The sequence below is a fragment of the Mustelus asterias genome, chromosome 25, assembly GCF_964213995.1.
Source record: "Mustelus asterias chromosome 25, sMusAst1.hap1.1, whole genome shotgun sequence".
In the NCBI taxonomy this organism is placed as follows: Eukaryota; Metazoa; Chordata; class Chondrichthyes; order Carcharhiniformes; family Triakidae; genus Mustelus; species Mustelus asterias.
Window position 1 is genome coordinate 26,209,853 of NC_135825.1, and position 18,014 is coordinate 26,227,866.

The 18,014-nt window shown below is 45.5% G+C and overlaps 1 protein-coding gene across 1 annotated transcript in view; it reads right to left on the reverse strand.

Moving 5' to 3' along the window:
• The window catches only part of kif21b (kinesin family member 21B), a 180,468-nt gene that overhangs the window by 67,023 nt on the left and 95,431 nt on the right, over positions 1–18,014 (reverse strand). The window contains exons 11-16 of the mRNA XM_078197937.1: positions 16,676–16,897; positions 14,965–15,040; positions 11,486–11,594; positions 8,523–8,711; positions 4,057–4,256; positions 1,677–1,784 (exon numbers count right to left, since the gene is read on the reverse strand). Coding sequence (XP_078054063.1) covers positions 1,677–1,784; positions 4,057–4,256; positions 8,523–8,711; positions 11,486–11,594; positions 14,965–15,040; positions 16,676–16,897 — 904 coding nt within the window. The remainder of the gene's footprint in view (positions 1–1,676; positions 1,785–4,056; positions 4,257–8,522; positions 8,712–11,485; positions 11,595–14,964; positions 15,041–16,675; positions 16,898–18,014) is intronic.

The window sequence follows — 18,014 nt, forward strand, 5'->3', positions numbered from 1 at the left end:
ATCTCTGAGTAACAGGGTATTGTTGTCTTATCTTCTACAAAGGTTTTGCTAAAACTAGCTGTGAGAACATGTGGGAAAGTTGTCTACAGGAGCTAAACTCTGCTGGTGATTTTCTTTTCCTCTCTGTGGTGAAATATTTGGTCTTCAATCAACATTTTGCCCAATTTTCTTTTCCACCAACCTATGGCCAGCAGCGATCCCAACCAGCAGTTTTCAACCGGATGGTTAAAAATTAAAGCTACCCCACGTGTTATAAGACAGGATTCTCCGACCTTGTCCATACCCACCCACTGCTAGCGAAAAAGGGGAATTTGGTGCTCAGCCGAAACTCAATTCACTGCAAAATCCCAGCCGCAGACAAAGTCGGAGGTTTCTGGTGATAAGAGTTCCACTGTTGGTACATTCAGCATGAACACTTTGGATACCCACTATCAGCATCAAGAGTTCCTGAAGCAGATTAACCCCAATCTCATTAGCAACACTTACTGAACCAACTGGGTCAGAATCCTACAACTCTCTCCCTAACAGCACTGTGGGTGTACTTACACAGTACACGGACTGCAGCGGTTCAAGAAGGCAGCTCACCACCACCTTCTCAAACGTAATAGGAATGGGAAATAAATGCTAGACTAGTTAGCGATGCCCATGTTCCGTGAACGAATAAAAAAAACATACAAATTACATATTAGCCATCCTTATCGACTGCATCAGAGAGGGGGGGGGGGGGCGGCAAGGAGGCTGGGGTGATTCTCCCAGCCCGCTACACTATTCTAGCAGTGCAACGAACTGGGAGACATTAGTGGATGCCGTTTAGCAGGCTCCCCAATGGGTGCCACAAGCCTTCACGCATCTCTGGCTCCAAGACCTTTGGAGTAATCAGCTGTGCGCTGGAAATCGGTGCAGAGCTGATTTAAATATCTAAATTCCAATTTGCCTTTCATTAGTGGGCCCAGTACTGAAGTCTCTGGGCCTGCTAGAGTCCCCCCCCGCCCCGCCACCCACAATGTTTATATCAGATGTCTGTGTAGCATCAACAATTTTCATTTATTTAGTACCTTAACTAGAATCATAGATTCCCTACAGTACAGAAGGAGGCCATTCAGCCCATCAAGCCTGCACTGACAACAATCCCACCCAAGCCCTAGCCCCATACATTTACCCTGCTAATCCCTCTGACACCAAGGGCAATTGAGTATGGTCAATCAGCCTAACCCACACATCTTTGGGCTGTGGGAGGAAACCGGACCACCCAGGAGAAACCCACGCAGACACGGGGAGAACATGCAAACTCCATACAGTCACCCGAGACCAGAATTGAACCCGAGTCCCTGGCGCTGTGAGGGAGCAGTGCTAACCACTGTGCTATCCTAGAAAAATGTCCTCAAGTGTTTTAATCAAACAGAATTTGACACACCAGCCACAAACAGCAATACTAGGATGAGTGAGCAAACATTTGGTTAGAGAGGTTGATTCGAAGGAGTATCTCATGGGAGTATAGGGAGGTAAAGATGTTTAAAGGGGAGGTATTTCAGAGTTTGGGGCTTGGGCAATTTGTAACACAGAACATCCATTAACCAATTAATGCTATTCATTTGTGAACTTCTTTCCAGTGTATTGTTCAATGCAGATGTTGTTGCCAATCCTTATCTGATTGCGTCCCTTTCATCAGTACTTACTTCTTGTCGCCTCTGTTCCTTCTTCAATTGTGCAATCTCGCGGTTTCTCTTGCTTTCAATCATCCTCATTCGTTGCTGATCCTCCCTCATCTGTTTCATGAGAGTTACCTGACAAAACAAGTTTCCAGGAAAAGCATTACAATTATTTCACTGTAACGAATGAGCTTCTAAATAATGATGTGGAGATGCCGGCGTTGGACTGGGGTGAACACAGTAAGAAGTCTCACAACACCAGTTTAAAGTCCAACAGGTTTATTTGGTAGCAAATACCATAAGCTTTGGGAGCACTGCTCCTTCGTCAGATGGAGTGGAAATGTGCTCTCAAACAGTGCACAGAGACACAAAATCAAGTTGCAGAATACTGATTAGAATGTGAATCCTACAGCCAGCCAGGCCTTAAAGGTACAGACAATGTGGGTGGAGGGAACATTAAACACAGGTTAAAGAGATGTGTTAAAGGCTGGCTGTAGGATTCGCATTCTAATCAGTATTCTGCAACTTGATTTTGTGTCTGTTTGCACTGTTTGAGAGCACATTTCCACTCCATCTGACGAAGGAGCAGTGCTCCGAAAGCTTATGGTATTTGCTACCAAATAAACCCGTTGGACTTTAACCTGGTGTTGTGAGACTTCTTCTAAATAATTGCATAGGTAATTAAGAAGGCAAATGGAATTTTGTCCTTTATTGCTAGAGGGATGGAGTTTAAAACCAGCAAGGTTATGTTGCAGCTGTACAAGATGCTGGTGAGGCCACACCTGGAGTAAAGTATATAGTTTTGGTCTCCTTACTTGAGAAAGGATATACTGGCACTGGAGGAGATTCACTAGGTTGATTCCAGAGTTGTGAGGGTTGGCTTATGAGGAGAGACTGAGTACACTGGGACTATACTCATTGGAATTCAGAAGAATGAGGGGAGATCTTATAGAAACATAAGATTATGAAGGGGATAGATAAGATAGAAACAAGGAAGTTTCCACTGGCAGGTGAAACGAGAACTAGGGGGCATGGTCTCAAAATAAGGGGGACCAGATTTAGGACTAAGTTGAGGAGGAACTTCTTCACCCAAAGGGTTGTGATCTGTGGAATTCCCTGCCCAGTGAAGCAGTTGAGGCTACTTCATTGAATGTTTTTAAGGCAAGGATAGATAAATTTTTGAACAGTAAAGGAATTAAGGGTTATGGTGAGCGAGCGGGTAAGTGGAGCTGAGTCCACAAAAAGATCAGCCATGATCTTATTGAATGGTGGAGCAGGCTCGAGGGGCCAGATGGCCTACTCCTGCTCCTAGTTCTTATGTTCTTATTATGTTCATAGCAAATAAAAGCAAGTATTTTGTATTGAGGCTATGGGAATCAATTTTCATGAATAGTTAATCTTGCTGGTAAGCTTCCTGATCGGCAGAAATTGAGGTGTGACCAGATCTTCCAGACATCTTGTTTACTACCCAACGCTAATTCTTTTTGAAATTAAGCCAAAATGGCAGAAACTTTAGCTGCATGCTTGGGGTTGTAATATCTGTGTGACCAGCAAAAGGATCGCAATTACAACAATTAAAAAATCAAAACAAATGGATAATTAGGAGTGTTTATTGCTAAATTATCACTTAATAAAGCAAAATACATCTGAAACTAGAGTGAGTTATGAAGTTGCGACACAACAAAGAGGTTCATTAACCCCAAGATAGTTTAGAACCGATAATGATAATAATAAAAATATTAATAATGATAATAGGGGTGGGTTTTGAGCAGGGGAGGGGTATAACAGCCTCAAAACCTGGATGATCACTGGACATGTGGGGAAAGCTTGTGTGGCTTTTGCTACCAAATAAACCTGTTGGACTTTAACCTGGTGTTGTTAAACTTCTTACTGTGTTTACCCCAGTCCAACGCCGGCATCTCCACATCATGTGGGGACACCCGACTTCATCAGGTAAATGTTGTTCTCATTTTATGTCCAGATTTCCCGTCTCCAATGTGCATGTGCAAGTGTGATGTGTACCCACATAATCAGATTCTGCCCAGACTATTTAAAGAGCCAAGGTAAGCACGCTTTGGAAGAGTTGGGATGATTTCTTTGAAGGGGATATAGTAACCAGCATAACCTGCTCTTAATAGTCATCAGTACACACCCTTCTGCCTCTTCTAACAGTCACCAACATGTCACCTACTCCTCTCCCACCAGCTACCATAGTCGAAATGGCGTTTATTTGCTTCCATACGAGGTGGTCACTGTGTGCGTGCATGTGTGTGATCACTCATGGTCACATATTCACAGACTTAGTTTATACTAATTAGGTGCAAGTTGGAAAGCATATTCCAGGCAGCTGTCCATGCCTGCAGCAGCAAAAAGAGGAAAATTAACAAAAGAAAATGTGTAAGGTTACCTTGGTTTTCCTCATTTCAGCCACTTCACTCTGCAGTTTCCTCAGTTCTCGTTCATACCGAGTCTGATTCTTCAGTAGGCGTGCATGCTCCTTCTGTGCTAACTGCAGCTTCTGGAGCTCTCGATTCATTTCCTTCAGTTTCTTCTCATAATCTGCTTTAATCTTGCTGGCTTTCTCTTCTGTGTTGCACTCCATAGATCCTGAGCAAAGAATCACAAAATAGTTCAACGATTCACCAATTTAAGGTTAAACTTATAGCTGGAAAGCATGGTGCAATGGTGCACCTTGAAACTGTGCTAGTGGCCTAGGCGTTGAGGGTACAATCAGGACAATTTACGACAGATGGGGTGGAATCTTGTGCCTTCCGCAGCAGTGGGTTTGGTGGTGGGACGGCATTTAATCAGGTGGGAGAATGGCAGGTGGGGATCCTGCCTCTTTCCAACCTCCAACCTGATTAAGTCCATGGTGGTAAAGTCCATGGACGGCCTCCCCCACTGTTGCCAATCAAGGCCTTTAAGTGGGCAATTAATACCCAGTTAAGGTCCTCACCTGCCACCATTAGTCGTTTGTGGGCTCCAGGGGGTGGTGAGGATCCCTTGGTCATGTACTCAGTACATGATCAAGGAAGCTAGCATTGGGAAAGGGACAGGGATCTGCAAAGAGCCACCCCCCCCCCCCCCCCGCCGCCTCTTGTTGCCACCTCTCAGGCTCCCACCCCCCCATGACCCATCCACCTTCGCTCCCGCCATCACTCACCCCTAGCTTGCATCCAGCAACAGTGCTAGGCTACGGGTGGATGTCAGACTGGCAGGAGCCACCACCTCCCCGAAGATGTTGCCATTCAATAGAGCTGCCTGCCTCTGCGTGGCTGGCAGATTCTGGCAGACAAGATTTTGGACTCCAGGGTCCTTCATCCCAGGAAAAGGTCTGCCATTGGCCCAAGTGCCTGAGTAGAACAAGATGCGGCTGGCCTTCGCTTAAAGGGCCTACACTGGCCTGTCGCCAGCTCGTAGTCAAGATCCCCACCACCTGTATAAGTTTCTGCCCAAGATTTCAATTTGGTCATTGTGCCGAAGTACTGGTGGAGAAGTAAAAAATAGAAAAATGACAAGAGATGCGAAATGAGAGAGCGCAATCAGTCACTGTCACACCTCAGCAGGAATATTTATACTTGTGAACTCAGCAAAGAAGCATCAAACTCAGTCATTACACTGAACCACATTGTTACAAAGACAAATGGGCGTCTTCATCTTTTCAACTGCCATAGCAGGGTGACTTTTAATCACTTCCCCAGCTTAATGGAGGGTTGTCTTAAGGGGGCACAGATAGTGTCTGTAATCTGGAAAGAAAACATCCATCCTCGAAGAAGACCATGAAGTGTATGATTCCAGGTTACTGAAGGTGGTGGCCTTGGCAGTGCTTTTGACTGCAAACTAGGTTGTATTCCATTTGACCTCTCACACTCCCACATTTTTTTTAAAAAAAGGAAAATGGGCTCACAACCAAGGACAGGTAAGTATAACCTCAATCCCTGAGAGATTTGCAGCAATTCATCAGTTAGCCGTCTCAGAAGATCCTGTCACTTAAGAAGAACTGGGAGCCCAAGATTGAACACGCATGCGGAAGTAGGTACCCAGGGAGTCACAACGGTCTTGGATAGCTAGAACACATTTGCTTCATTGCCATAGAAATGCACTTATTGCTGGTGGGATGCATGCATGATTTTGGGAAAGGCGAGGAAATGCCAACATAAAAGGGAGCAGAATGATCTCTAAGTGGCAGCCTTGAAACTGATGCAGGAGAGCTACATGTCAGCATGCAACCGAGTTAAGTTTGATGCCAAAAGGGGTCTGTACTGGCAGGAAGTATTTGGCAGCTGAATGGCTCCCTTTTGTGTTATACCGACATCTCTACAGCAGATGGCACAACCCAGTTTCTGCTTCGTGAAAGATACATAGCTCTTTTGAATAGTGCTCTCGATTACAGTAATCCATTTAACATCTGGTGGCTCGGGGGAGGGAGGGGGCGTCGATTACACCAGATAGACACCAACGATTAACTACAGTGACTACCGTGACATCTTTTGCAGTCGTCCTCCTGATTACCCCCCCTGAAAGCAGAAGAACAAAGGAAGGGGGAAACAACTATTGACGTGAAACGCAAAAAGCCTTTCGTAATAATTCAAAATAACTAACATTCTTAATCATGTAACTTGAAGAAACCTATGAAAAAAACTTTAATTATTAGAATGAACTTAGTTATTTAAAAAAACTCAAATAACTGAAATTAAAATGCTAAAAATTGCTGAATGCTGAATCTGGCGCAATTCAGATCTGACTTGGAAATCTGCTCTCAGGCGCCCCCATATGCACTTAGCCTGAAAAAAAAAATCACGGGTCCCATTCGCGCTGTGGGCGGGGCTTAGCACGCCCAAAACGATTAGAGTTCTGAACTGCGCATGCGCAGTTAGAAAAAAAATTGAAAAAGCGCACCCGTGTCAGATCACTCCCGGGCCGCAGAAAGCGGAAAAAGCAGGAGTGATGGCCTTCACAGACATCACTCTCCCCCTTATGCACCCACCCCCTCGCTACCCAGATCAATCGCAACCCTCTGCTGCCTTCCCCCCAACTGATCACCCGCAGAGTGGCAGCGGACCCCCCTGCCCCCCCACCAGAGATCCATCTGACCCCCCACCACCAGTGAGTGGTCGGGCTTCCCCTCTCCCTACTAGAGATACATCTTACCCGCCTCTTTCTTCTCCCCCCCCCACCAGAGAATGATCTGGCCTCACACCCCACCCCCCCCCCCCCCCAGAGGAACATCTGACCCGCCTCCTCCTCCCTCCCCACCCTCTCACCAGAGAATTATCTGGCCCGCCTTCCCCCCCCCCCCCCATCACCAGGCAACGATCGGTCCTCCCCCCTCCCCACCAAACAACAATCGCCCCCCCACCCCACCAGACAACAATCGGCCCTCCCCCCCCCCTCCACGAGACAATGATTGGCCCCCCCACACACCCCCAACACTAGACAACGATCTGGCCTCACTCCCCACCTGCCCCCCAAGAGAATGATCTGCCCTCCTCCCCCCCCCCCCAACCAGACAACGATCTGCCCTCCTCCTCCCCACCAGACAACGATTGGCCCTCCCTCCTACCACCCGCCATCCCCCACCAGAGAATGACCTGACCCGCCCCCCCCCCCCCACCAGAGAATGACCTGACCCCCCCCCCCCCCCCCCCCCCCCGCCCCCCCCCCCGCCGATCTGAGTCAGAGAGCTGTTGGAATCTCTGAACTCGCCTTTTCAGCAGCTGGAGCACCCGATTCAGACTTTTATTCAGCATGTTCATTTCGGCACGATTCCGGATTGGCGAACGTGATGATAAAGGGGGAAATGCTGATAAAGTTGGGCGGGCAGTTCATTAATTCAATTGAAATGCATGCAAATACATTTAAATCGCCGTTGCACCCGTTTCGGGCACGAATCGGATCGCGGCCATTCCCAGGTCTCAGTAAAGTTGGGGCCATCTGCGCGGACACAGGCGCGGATCGCATTAATGGCCTCACACCCGACTTTACCACATTTTTGTGCCCGCAAACGGGCACGACGCAATGGTAAAATAGGGCCCTCTCCGTACCGCAGAGGCCACCAGCATGAATATCATTAGATTTCAGGGGATGGGGCCTATTCACGCTGTTGAGGCTGAAATAAGGGTGCCTCTGCGAAGTGTCGTCCTCTCATTTGCTGGCCAGCTCGATCACAGGCCAGCCCAAGACCCCCGCAGTGCTGCCCCTCATGCCCCCCTGGAAGACACAAGCGCAGCACCAACGCCCACGGGAATCCTGAAATCGGCTGATGAGCGATTCTCCTGGCCCGCTACCCTAAAAGATTAACGCAGCGGGATGGGAGAATCACGACCATTATGTCTGGTTACGTCTGGGTCAGAGACCAGGGGCTAGATTTTGATTGGGTCAATGAACCTAGGTCAGAATTAATTGTGGATCTCTCCTTCCCCTTCATTTCATAGAATCACCGAATCCCAACAATGCAGAAGGAGACCATTCGGCCCATCAAGTCTGTACCAATCCTCTGAAAAAGCATCTTACCCAGGCCCTGTCCCTGTATTATTATCCATATTATTACTTAAATGCATTAAAATGCCCGAATGCCAATAGATAACTAATAAAAATACATTCTCTACTGCTCCAGCCAAAATGAACTGCAACAGAGGGCGGGATTGGTTTGACAAGGAGAGGAGGTGACAGGGTGGTGGGTTTGGTGGCATCTCAGGAGGGTGGTTTGCTTACCCGCTATTTACTGGATTAGCCCGTTAACTATAAGAAATGCTTGCGAATCTGGAAATGTTAGGGCCCATTAATAAGTAGAAGAATGCTGAGAGAATTCTTCCTTCAACCTTGAAAAGTGAACATGCTTACATATAAGAGGCGAGAAAAAGTAAGCCATACCAAGGTTCTGGAGAACACGGTCTCTCTCCCGCTGTGTATCCCGGATCTTATTCTGTAGCAGGATAAGTTTTTCTTCATACTGCTGCTTCAATACCTGCAGGCGCCGCTGGCTATTCTCCAGTTCATCAATGAGCTTCTGTTTGATTTCAATCTCACAAGTTATGTCAGCAAGGTCAGCCTGATAATTAACTGGGAATGAAGTAAAGAAACAGGGAACAATCTATTAAACTCCACCATTAACACAAGTTAACAATCAATAATTCATATTTCAAGACTGCACTACAAGCTTGACTACATTCAACCATTCAAAAGTATTTAAGACAATGAAATGTTGGAAGCTCACTAACAAATAAAGCAGCATGTGTACGGTGGCAGTTCTGACTGAACTTTAAACGTATGTATGTGATTCCTCTGCGCAACCAGGAGGTGCAAATCAAACTAAATACCACAATGGAAAGCATACATCTCAGCCAGCCTGTGTAGCTCAGTTGCACCCAATCAGTGTTTTAACGTGTAGAATATACATTAAAATGATAATGGAAGAGATTTGGACAAGAAATATTGGCCCAGAACTTCTGATCTCCAGGATTTGTGAGGGATGGGGTCGTACCCTGAAAAGGTGTGGTGGAGAAGCCCCCTGGGAAGCTCCATGCAAGGACTGTATGGGAACTGCCCGGGAAGTTTAAACTTTCAATGGGCAATTAATTACCCTGCACCGGGAACAATCCAATACTCTGACTTAATTGTAAACTTTGGATGGTTCAGACTCTCTTAGCAGATCTTGGGGAAAGTTAGAAGGAATAAAGCCACTTCTAACTTCTGGGTAGCTATAGCACTGAACCAAACCGAACCACTCCCCCTTAACCCCCACTCGCCAAAGGGACTGGAACTCGCAAGTTCTGGTCCAATATCTTTCAATGCAGTGAACTAACCCCGAGTGTGTAATACAGAAACTGCAACACTATTCAGTGCAATATTCAACAGGCAGAGAAAATGTGCTCTTAAGGAATTGACAGGATGTGGGATATAAAGTTCAACTCAGGGCCAAACCCATGCAGAAGTCAGAATACCTGATCAAGCCTCAGCAGGCAGCCAGGATACATACCTACGAAAGGAATCTGATTTTTTTTTGATTCGTAAAGAAATACAAGTGGAAAAGTCTTAGATATTATTTCAACCCTGACAAAGACGATAATCCTATGGACTAACTAAACATCATGCTGAATCACCTAAACCCACACTTACTCCAGAACACTCAAACCCTTTCAAAATTAGCTACTCATTCAGTTCCTCTTTGCAGATGCCAATCAGCTTTACTAAGAGTTCACGCCACATATCTATTAACTTTAGAGGAAACGTTTTTCTTTAGTCTCATCTCGCCCGAGGCTTGTCAGCATTGCACCAATGTCTTCCTCCCATTTTGCAATCCGATAATAAACTAAAGGATATGCATCTACATTATTTGTAGAATTTGCTAGAAAGACTCAGATCTCTCTTCAAACTGCACTCAGTACTTGAGGACCAGATTATTTCAAGTTTTCTTTTATCATGTAACAAAATCCTCCAAAAGGGCCTAAAAATTGGAAGTTGCTTAAATTGGGATACGGTCCAGGTATAGTCCACATTACACCTGCCCAGCGAGGCGGGTGGTAGGCATATTGGTCTTTGGTCTCCTTAGCACAACACTGTGGATGCCAGTTATGGCCATAGAAGCAGCTTGCCAATCACAAGGCAGAGCAACAGTGACAGGCTGTCAGCCAAGAGCATCAAGTAAATTTGTAGGTGAGACAGGGGGGTGGGGGGTGCTATGAAAGGTGGTAAGTCGAAGCTGGCAGCAACTCGCAGTAATGAGGCACTAAAAAGTGCAGTCCTGTTCCTCCCAGCTCCACATTAAGGTATATTGACTTCGATTTTCATAGGAAATGGGCCTAATGCCACTTTCAGGCAGATGTTCTGGACAACTAGAAGGTGAGTTAACCTACATAGGCCATGCGCGTCCAGTGTAAGGTGAACAAATGTACACCAAGTGATATGTTGGACTTTGTAGTGTCTGGTTTTCCCTGGAAAATATTTCACTGTTTTAAAATTAGAGGCCTAACAATGAACAGCATTTCCAATAAATAAAAGCAAATTACTGCGGATGCTGGAATCTGAAACCGAAAGATCTAATGCTGGGAAATCTCAGCAGGTTTCGAGTCCAGATGACCTTTGTCAAAGCTTTGACAAGGGGTCATCTGGAATCGAAACGTCAGCTCTTTTCTCTCCTTACAGATGCTGTCAGACCTGCTAAGACTATTTTCAACTTGTCCAAATGGTAAAGATTCTTTAACAGTATCTAACTTCTATAGATTAAAACCTTTGATCTCTCTTGCCAAATTAATAAATACACCTATTTTTAGTTCATGTCTTCTGAGCAAATGCTTTTATTAATCTCAATTACTTTCTGATTCTTTCTTATTTGTTCACGCAATGTGAATATCGCTGGTTAGGCCAGCATTTCCTGACCATCCCTAATTGCCCTTAAGAAGGTGGTGGTGAACCACCTTCTTCAACCGCTGTAGTCCATGTGGTGCAGGTACAACCACAGTGCTGTTCGGGAGGGAGTTCCAGGGACTTTGACCCAGTGACAGTGAAGGAACAGCAACATAATTCGAATTCAGGATGGTGTGGGGCAAAATTTTGCGAAATAATTCTCTTCGGCTTTTAAATTATTCTTAAGCTCTTTGTTCAGTCACTGTGGTAACGCCATTTTCAAATCACTTTGTTTTTAAATTGACTTGCATTTATATAAGGCTTTTCACAAACTCAAAGCTTCCCAAAGTGCTTTCTTTTTGCCACTGACTAGAATGGCCAAACTCTATCCAAAATTTAATCTTTAAAGTTTAAATTTTCTTCTGTTTTCAGTCCGACTTGAAGTCATTCTAATGAGTTGAGCAAGTTCCACTGCAGCTTATGATAATCACCTTTTTCCTCCGATTCTGTATCCGTTTCATCTAGGCTTCCATCACTGTCAAATTCTTCATCATCTCCGCCTTCCTCCTCTTCACAGCAACTTTCTTCTTGGTCCTCCTCCTGAAATTAGATCAGGATATAATATAGATGGCAGGACGGGTAAATAGTTAAGAGGTCTGTGTGCATAAAAACTTGAAATTATATATATGCATGCATTTTTATAGTACTTCAGCGGCACAGGATCTGCTCTGTGCAATATAAAAATGCAATCTCAGACCTAAATGGTCTCATTCCAAGACTGCAACCCGATGTTTATGATTCTCCAGCCCGAGGAAACATCGGACTTGATTTTACCATTTTGAGTTTAAGTGCCGAATCTGGGCGTCAAATAGAAATAGAAAAAGAAACCCTACAGTACAGAAAGAGGCCATTCGGCCCATCGAGTCTGCACTGACCGCAATCCCACCCAGGCCCTACCCCATATTCCTACATATTTTATCTGCTAATCCCTCTAATCTATGCATCCCAAGACACTAAGGGGCAATTTTAGCATGGCCAGTCACCTTTGGACATCTTTGGACTGTGGGAGGAAACCGGAGCACCCGGAGGAAACCCACGCAGACACGAGGAGAATGTGCAAACTCCACACAGACAGTGACCCAAGCCGGGATTCGAACCCAGGTCCCTGGAGCTGTGAAGCAGCAGTGCTAACCACTGTGCTACCGTGCCGCCCTGTGCTACCGTGCCGCCCTGTGCTACCGTGCCGCCCTGATCCAAATAGATATATATCCCCATCCATATTTTGAAATATTTTCCCAAATTTTTGACTGTCAGGTTTTTAGTTCCTGCGATGATAATTTTGACATCATCTTCCAAAGGGAATTCCTCTAATTCTGTGCAATGTTCAGTTTGGTCTGCCGGAGTGGTTAGCTGGGGGGGGGGGTCCGCAAAGGATGGTCGTGGAGGATGGGCTTCAGAGATTCCCCTGCAGAATAGAAATCCGCTTTGGATTTTTATTCTGCCGGTCGCTAAAAACGCGGATCCGGATTGGGCCGCGCGGTGTTAAAGTGGGATTTGGCGGTAGAGTTGGGCGTGCGGTTCATTAAGTCGATTTAAATGCATGCAAATGCATTTAAATCATCAGGCCAATCGGCTGTTGGTAAAGCCGCGATCTGCTCGGAATCGGGTGCAGATCGCGTTAAAGGCCCGACACCCGACTTTACTGCGATTTCGCGCCCGAAAACGGGTGCAAATTTTTGGTAAAATTGGGCCCATCATTTCAGCAATACTCAACAAATAATTTTATATGTTACAAAATATGGGCGGCGTGGTTAGTACTGCTGCCTCATAGCGCCAGGGACCCGGGTCCAACTACAGCCTCGGATCACTGTCTGTGCACCTCGCACATTCTTCCCGTGTCTGCGTGGGTTTCCTCCAACAGTCCAAAGATGTCCAGGTTAGGTTGATTGACCATGCTAAATTGATCCTAGTGTCAGGGTGATTAGCAGGGTAAATGCGGGTTACAGGAATAAGGCCTGGGTAGGATTGTGGGTGGTACAGACGTGATGGGCCGAATGGCCTCCTTCTGTGCTGTTGTGATTCTATGGGTTCTATATCATTTCTCATTCATTGAAACTCCAGGGAAAATTAGCCTACATTATTCAATGTCTCCTCAAAAGGATATCCCTCATCCCAGGAATCAATCGAGTGAACCTTTGAAATAATGGGTGGAATTTTCCTGTCCCGCTCACAACGGAAATTGTAGCGGGAGGGACATGGACCATGCAAAGGTCCGTTGACCTTGGGTGGGATTTTCCAGACTTGGGATGAGCGCGGCTGGAAAATCCCACCCAATCTCTCTATAGTAAGCATGTCCTTTCTTAGGTAAGGAGACCAAACTTACTGTGATTTATTTGCTTTTGAAGAGCCATTAAAATTACTCAGGTTTTCAATTCATATTTGTCCCATCTTATCCGCAGCGGGTTTAATGGTGGGCGGAAGCAAAGAATCTAGCAGGAACCAGAAGGTCAGAAACCCGCCAGCGTAAAATCACATTGCAATGGTGGGTTAATGATGGGTCGGTCTCCCCAATGGCTGGAGGTGTGAACACCATTTGCATTCATTTACATCTCATTAGTCCTCATTGAAACAGTTGGCCGCTGGTGTTCTGTTAGGCATTCCAATGTTGCATCACATCAGCATGAAGTTACATCAGTCTAAAACCTGATTGATAAAGAGTGGTGTGCACAAAGTGGTCCTCAGTTTGCTAGCAACTTCAAGGTGAGTGCAACAAGCTGTGCTGCTCCTGATGTGTTGCACAGGACTCTGCTGGGGCTGACCGATTCCTACCCTCCATCTCCATGCCGAACTGGTCTTCATGGACAGCACTGTGCTGCTGGATCCATAGACCCTCCTCTGTCACTGACTCAGATGAGAACTGCGTCTGAGGTTGGGGAGCACTGGCGTTTCCTTCCCACTGGTACCACACTCAAGTGTCTATATGGACAGCACTGTGCCGCGTACGGACTCATGCAAGTCCAAAGTACGACTGGGTGGTTTGCGAAGTGAGGTACTGGATGGGGGTGGAAGGGTTGTCCTGACAAAGATAAAGGGGGCAATGTGGATGGAGATGGGGTCGAGGGAAGACTGAGGGGAGGGAAGCTGGACTCCATCAATGCTGCATGAAAAACCCAGTAACTATGGGGTCAAAGTGATAGCACATTGTTTACTGGAGGTAGATGCATGAAGACTCCAGGTACAGTGGGTAGAGATTCAAGTGGGACATGGGCACCTCGCAGGTGATGGGCTCAGGGGGAAGGTGATTGAATAGAGCAGCAGATCTCTTCTTGAGGCTGCTATCCTTTTCCTTCTGGATTGCTAACATCCTGCACAGTCTAGTGAAGACAGTTGGGCTGGAGAGAGTGATAGGAATGTGCTGGACTCGTATTTAAATATGGCGCCTGGACCTTTGAAGCCACCGGCTGATGGTGGGCGGACAAATTAGCTGCCCAGTGGTTCGGAGGGGATCTCGCCAGTGCATAATTAATGAGGTTCCAAGCGCAGAATCTGGCGAAGGATCCTGTCGTTCTGCCCAGTAAGAAAGGTGCTGTCGGAACCATCTGTCATTGCATTCCATCTCAAAATGGGAGAATTCGACCCTTAGTTCCTTTAGGTAACAGGAGCCTCCAGCTGTAATAACTTCCTGGAAAAGCAAGGTATCTGCACGTCTGTCTTTAGTGTAGGTATGAGGGTGCAAGAGCCTCTAAAGCAGCTTGATCCATCCAGCATTCCATTATTGGCCCTCTTATTCTTCTTGACAAAGATCAAAAAGGAAAGTTTCCATTGAGTTAGCCATTTGTGGCAGCAATAATGATGGTATAGGTCAAAAAAAACAAAGACTGACTCAGAGGTAGACAAAAACTCAGACTACTGTGCGTCAAAGATCTCAGCTTGTAAAATAAATATTTTAGAATGATTTGTCTTTCCTTACCCCTTCCACTTCATTGTCATCCGTCTCTTCCCAATTCTCTTGCTGTAGAGGTCCTCTTCGTTTCTCTTTCACTGGGCTTTAAAAGAAAGTAAATACATATCACAAACAAATGGTGAAATGCTCTCCAACTCACAACCTGTAAGTTTCTTCTGTTCAGCGATTTTGTGTTTTGAATGTGAAGCTTTGAGTTATTTCTAAAGCACAACTAATACTGCATCTTTTATTCGCACACAACCAGAGATAACATGCTGGCCATCCCCTTATTGGCGGAGGTCAAAAGATAAAATAACGATAATATATTGTAGTTCACTTGGCTACCTTTTTGTTTTACATTTACTGTCACCATGTCAGCAAATAGGTTCCAGGCAAAAGTGTCGAAGTGGTTTTCAAAGTGCTGATTTCTCCAAAACATGTAGCAATAGAAATAACGACACTAGTAATAACTTATGCAATGCCTTGTCTGAGTATAAGATGTCCCAAAGAGCTTCACCAGTAAATTAAGCATTTTTCAAGTATAGTCAGAGTTGTGGTGTAGGGAAATGCAACAGCCACTTGTGTGTGGCAGCTGCTACAAACCACAATGAGACAGTGGATGGGTTTTTGAGCCCTCACTCTCCGTGCACAGGATTGCTGGAGGGGGCTCAAAATCCAGAAATCACAAATCTCGTTGGCAATCAACGGGATCCCTCCAGGGGCACAAAGGTGAGTATAGCCCCTGGGGGAGAGGGGCATGGCCAAGCAATGCCCTGACACTGCCCCCGACACAGATTGGCATTGCAGTGCCAGTCTGGCAGCACCTGGGGTGGGCCCTAGAGAGAGCCTCATTTTGGGGTGGGCACTGAGGGGGAATATGAATGCCGATGATGTAGGTGGGGGCGGGGGGGCTGTTGCCAGCGATGACTGTGGGGGTGGGGTGGGGGGTTATGTTTGATGCGATTATGGTGTGAAGCGGGGTCCATGTATTATGAACCAGTTGTCCAGCTAATGTCAGTCTATATTGTTTCTGGAGTACAGCTTGAACCCACAACATTCTGAATCAGTCAAAGCTGACTTGGAAAATCACCAAACAGGGCATGACCTAAAAACAGACATGGGGCCGGTGATGTAGGATAACCCGGTGCCCATTGCTTCCAATTTACATAATATGCAAACTTCATGCTGTCTGTTGTGAGCAGCTAGTGCTAAATGCAACATCGAGTGGCTGCATTACCTTTGTAGGGTTGTAAAATCATGAGAGGCAAGACGAGGTTTAGACTAATTAAAGCCAGCCAACACTGCACTGGTGGCTTTGGTGCAGGAGATTTGGAAAAGAGATGTTACACACTGACTCACATCAAATCTTTCTGCTCCGCATACTTCCAGCAAATCCTCCCTGTGCATACACTAATGCTCTCTCTGATGCTGGCCGTGGCTCGCACCAGAACTATGCGCTTGTACACAGTCGATGCCACTTTGAAGGCAAAACAGTGAAAAAAAACTGAACACAGCGGAGCCAAGTTCCACAGTCTAGAAATCTCATGCATTCCGAGCTGAAACCTGATGGCTTCTATTATGTTAGGAATCCCCTCCAGGTGTCCAGGGAACCCCAATCTGCAAACCACTAAAGCACAGCATAGTGTGTCACCTCTGTGCATCCTCTTAGCTCATTCTACTGTGAAATTCATTGTTTTATTAGATGCATGCACTATCTACGATTGACGCACACAATTACCTATTTCTTTTTCGTATCCTTTCCCTTTTCTTAAGAAGCTCCAAGTCTTTTTTTGCCATTTCAACAACTTCAGAAGTGTCAGATTCCAGAGAAACGACAGGACTGGACATCGCAGAGCAAGGCATGGGAGACAGCCCCGCTGAATATGGAGACCTGGACGTCAGCCGAGAGACACTGCGCCGGAGAGACTCATTCATTGCTTCGCTCTCCAACAGCTTAGTCCTGTAACAAAATAGTCTACTTATCAGAGGGTTTTGAGAAAATATTTCACTTAAAAAGTAAATTCTAAATGAACAGCATAGGCTATATAGAACATAACAGCACAGTACAAGCCCTTCGGCCCTCGATGTTGCACCGACCAGTGAAAGCCAATCTAAAGCCCCTCTAATCTACACAATTCCAATATCATCCATATGTTTATCCAATAACCATTTGAATGCTCTTAATGTTGAAATGGAAATCATCATTATCATTCAGATGAAAATAGAATGAAACATTTTCAATCCTTCAAAGGCTAGGACAGGAAATTTGTACATCTGAACCAAATAAACATCAAAAGAAACTTCTGTTTTTTCAAGATGAAATAGGTCCATGGATATAACTTGTCCTTCAATACAAAACTGATCCAAAACAGAGGTGTGCAAAAACACAAGGAACATTTTGTTATGTGCGTCCTCTCTGCTCAGGAGGTGCAAGTAAAGTTAGTTCAATAATACATGCAATTGAGTATGTGTTCGTATTACTCTGTGCAATAATCAACAAAGTGCACATATGGCGAAAGTGTTCATTGTGAAAAATGACAGTATTCCTTTCAGTATTCTTACAGTTAATGTCTCAAAACATGCAAGACATTTAATCTTCATTTTATAGCTTTTTTTTGCATATTTAGGATCTGGAAGATAAATAGTATTTTTGTTAAGATTAGTTCAACTCCATTTGGAGCGAGTTTACCCAGCAGATAATGATGTACTGTGGGCTCAATCACTAAGGACTGAATTCAGAGTGGCCTGAATGATAATTTCACTTAGGCATCTAAACCAATGCAAAGACCCTTATTCCATCAGTCTGGGCATGGTTTTAACAGAGTTGCCACAGGTGAAAGAACAGTGTACTGACTTATTGCACCAGATAGTTTCACTCACCGCATCTTGATTTTGGAAAAGCCCTAAAGCTAGGCAGAACTCAAAACCACCAATTATAATTTTGTTGGAGCGCAAGGAGTAAAATGGCAAACTGTGAGAGCAGCAGTACATCTATAGGGTGCCTTTTTGCTAGATAACCTTCTTCTATCAAACTTTGAGAATAGAGTAGCGTGAGGGGAAATCAACACCAACATACT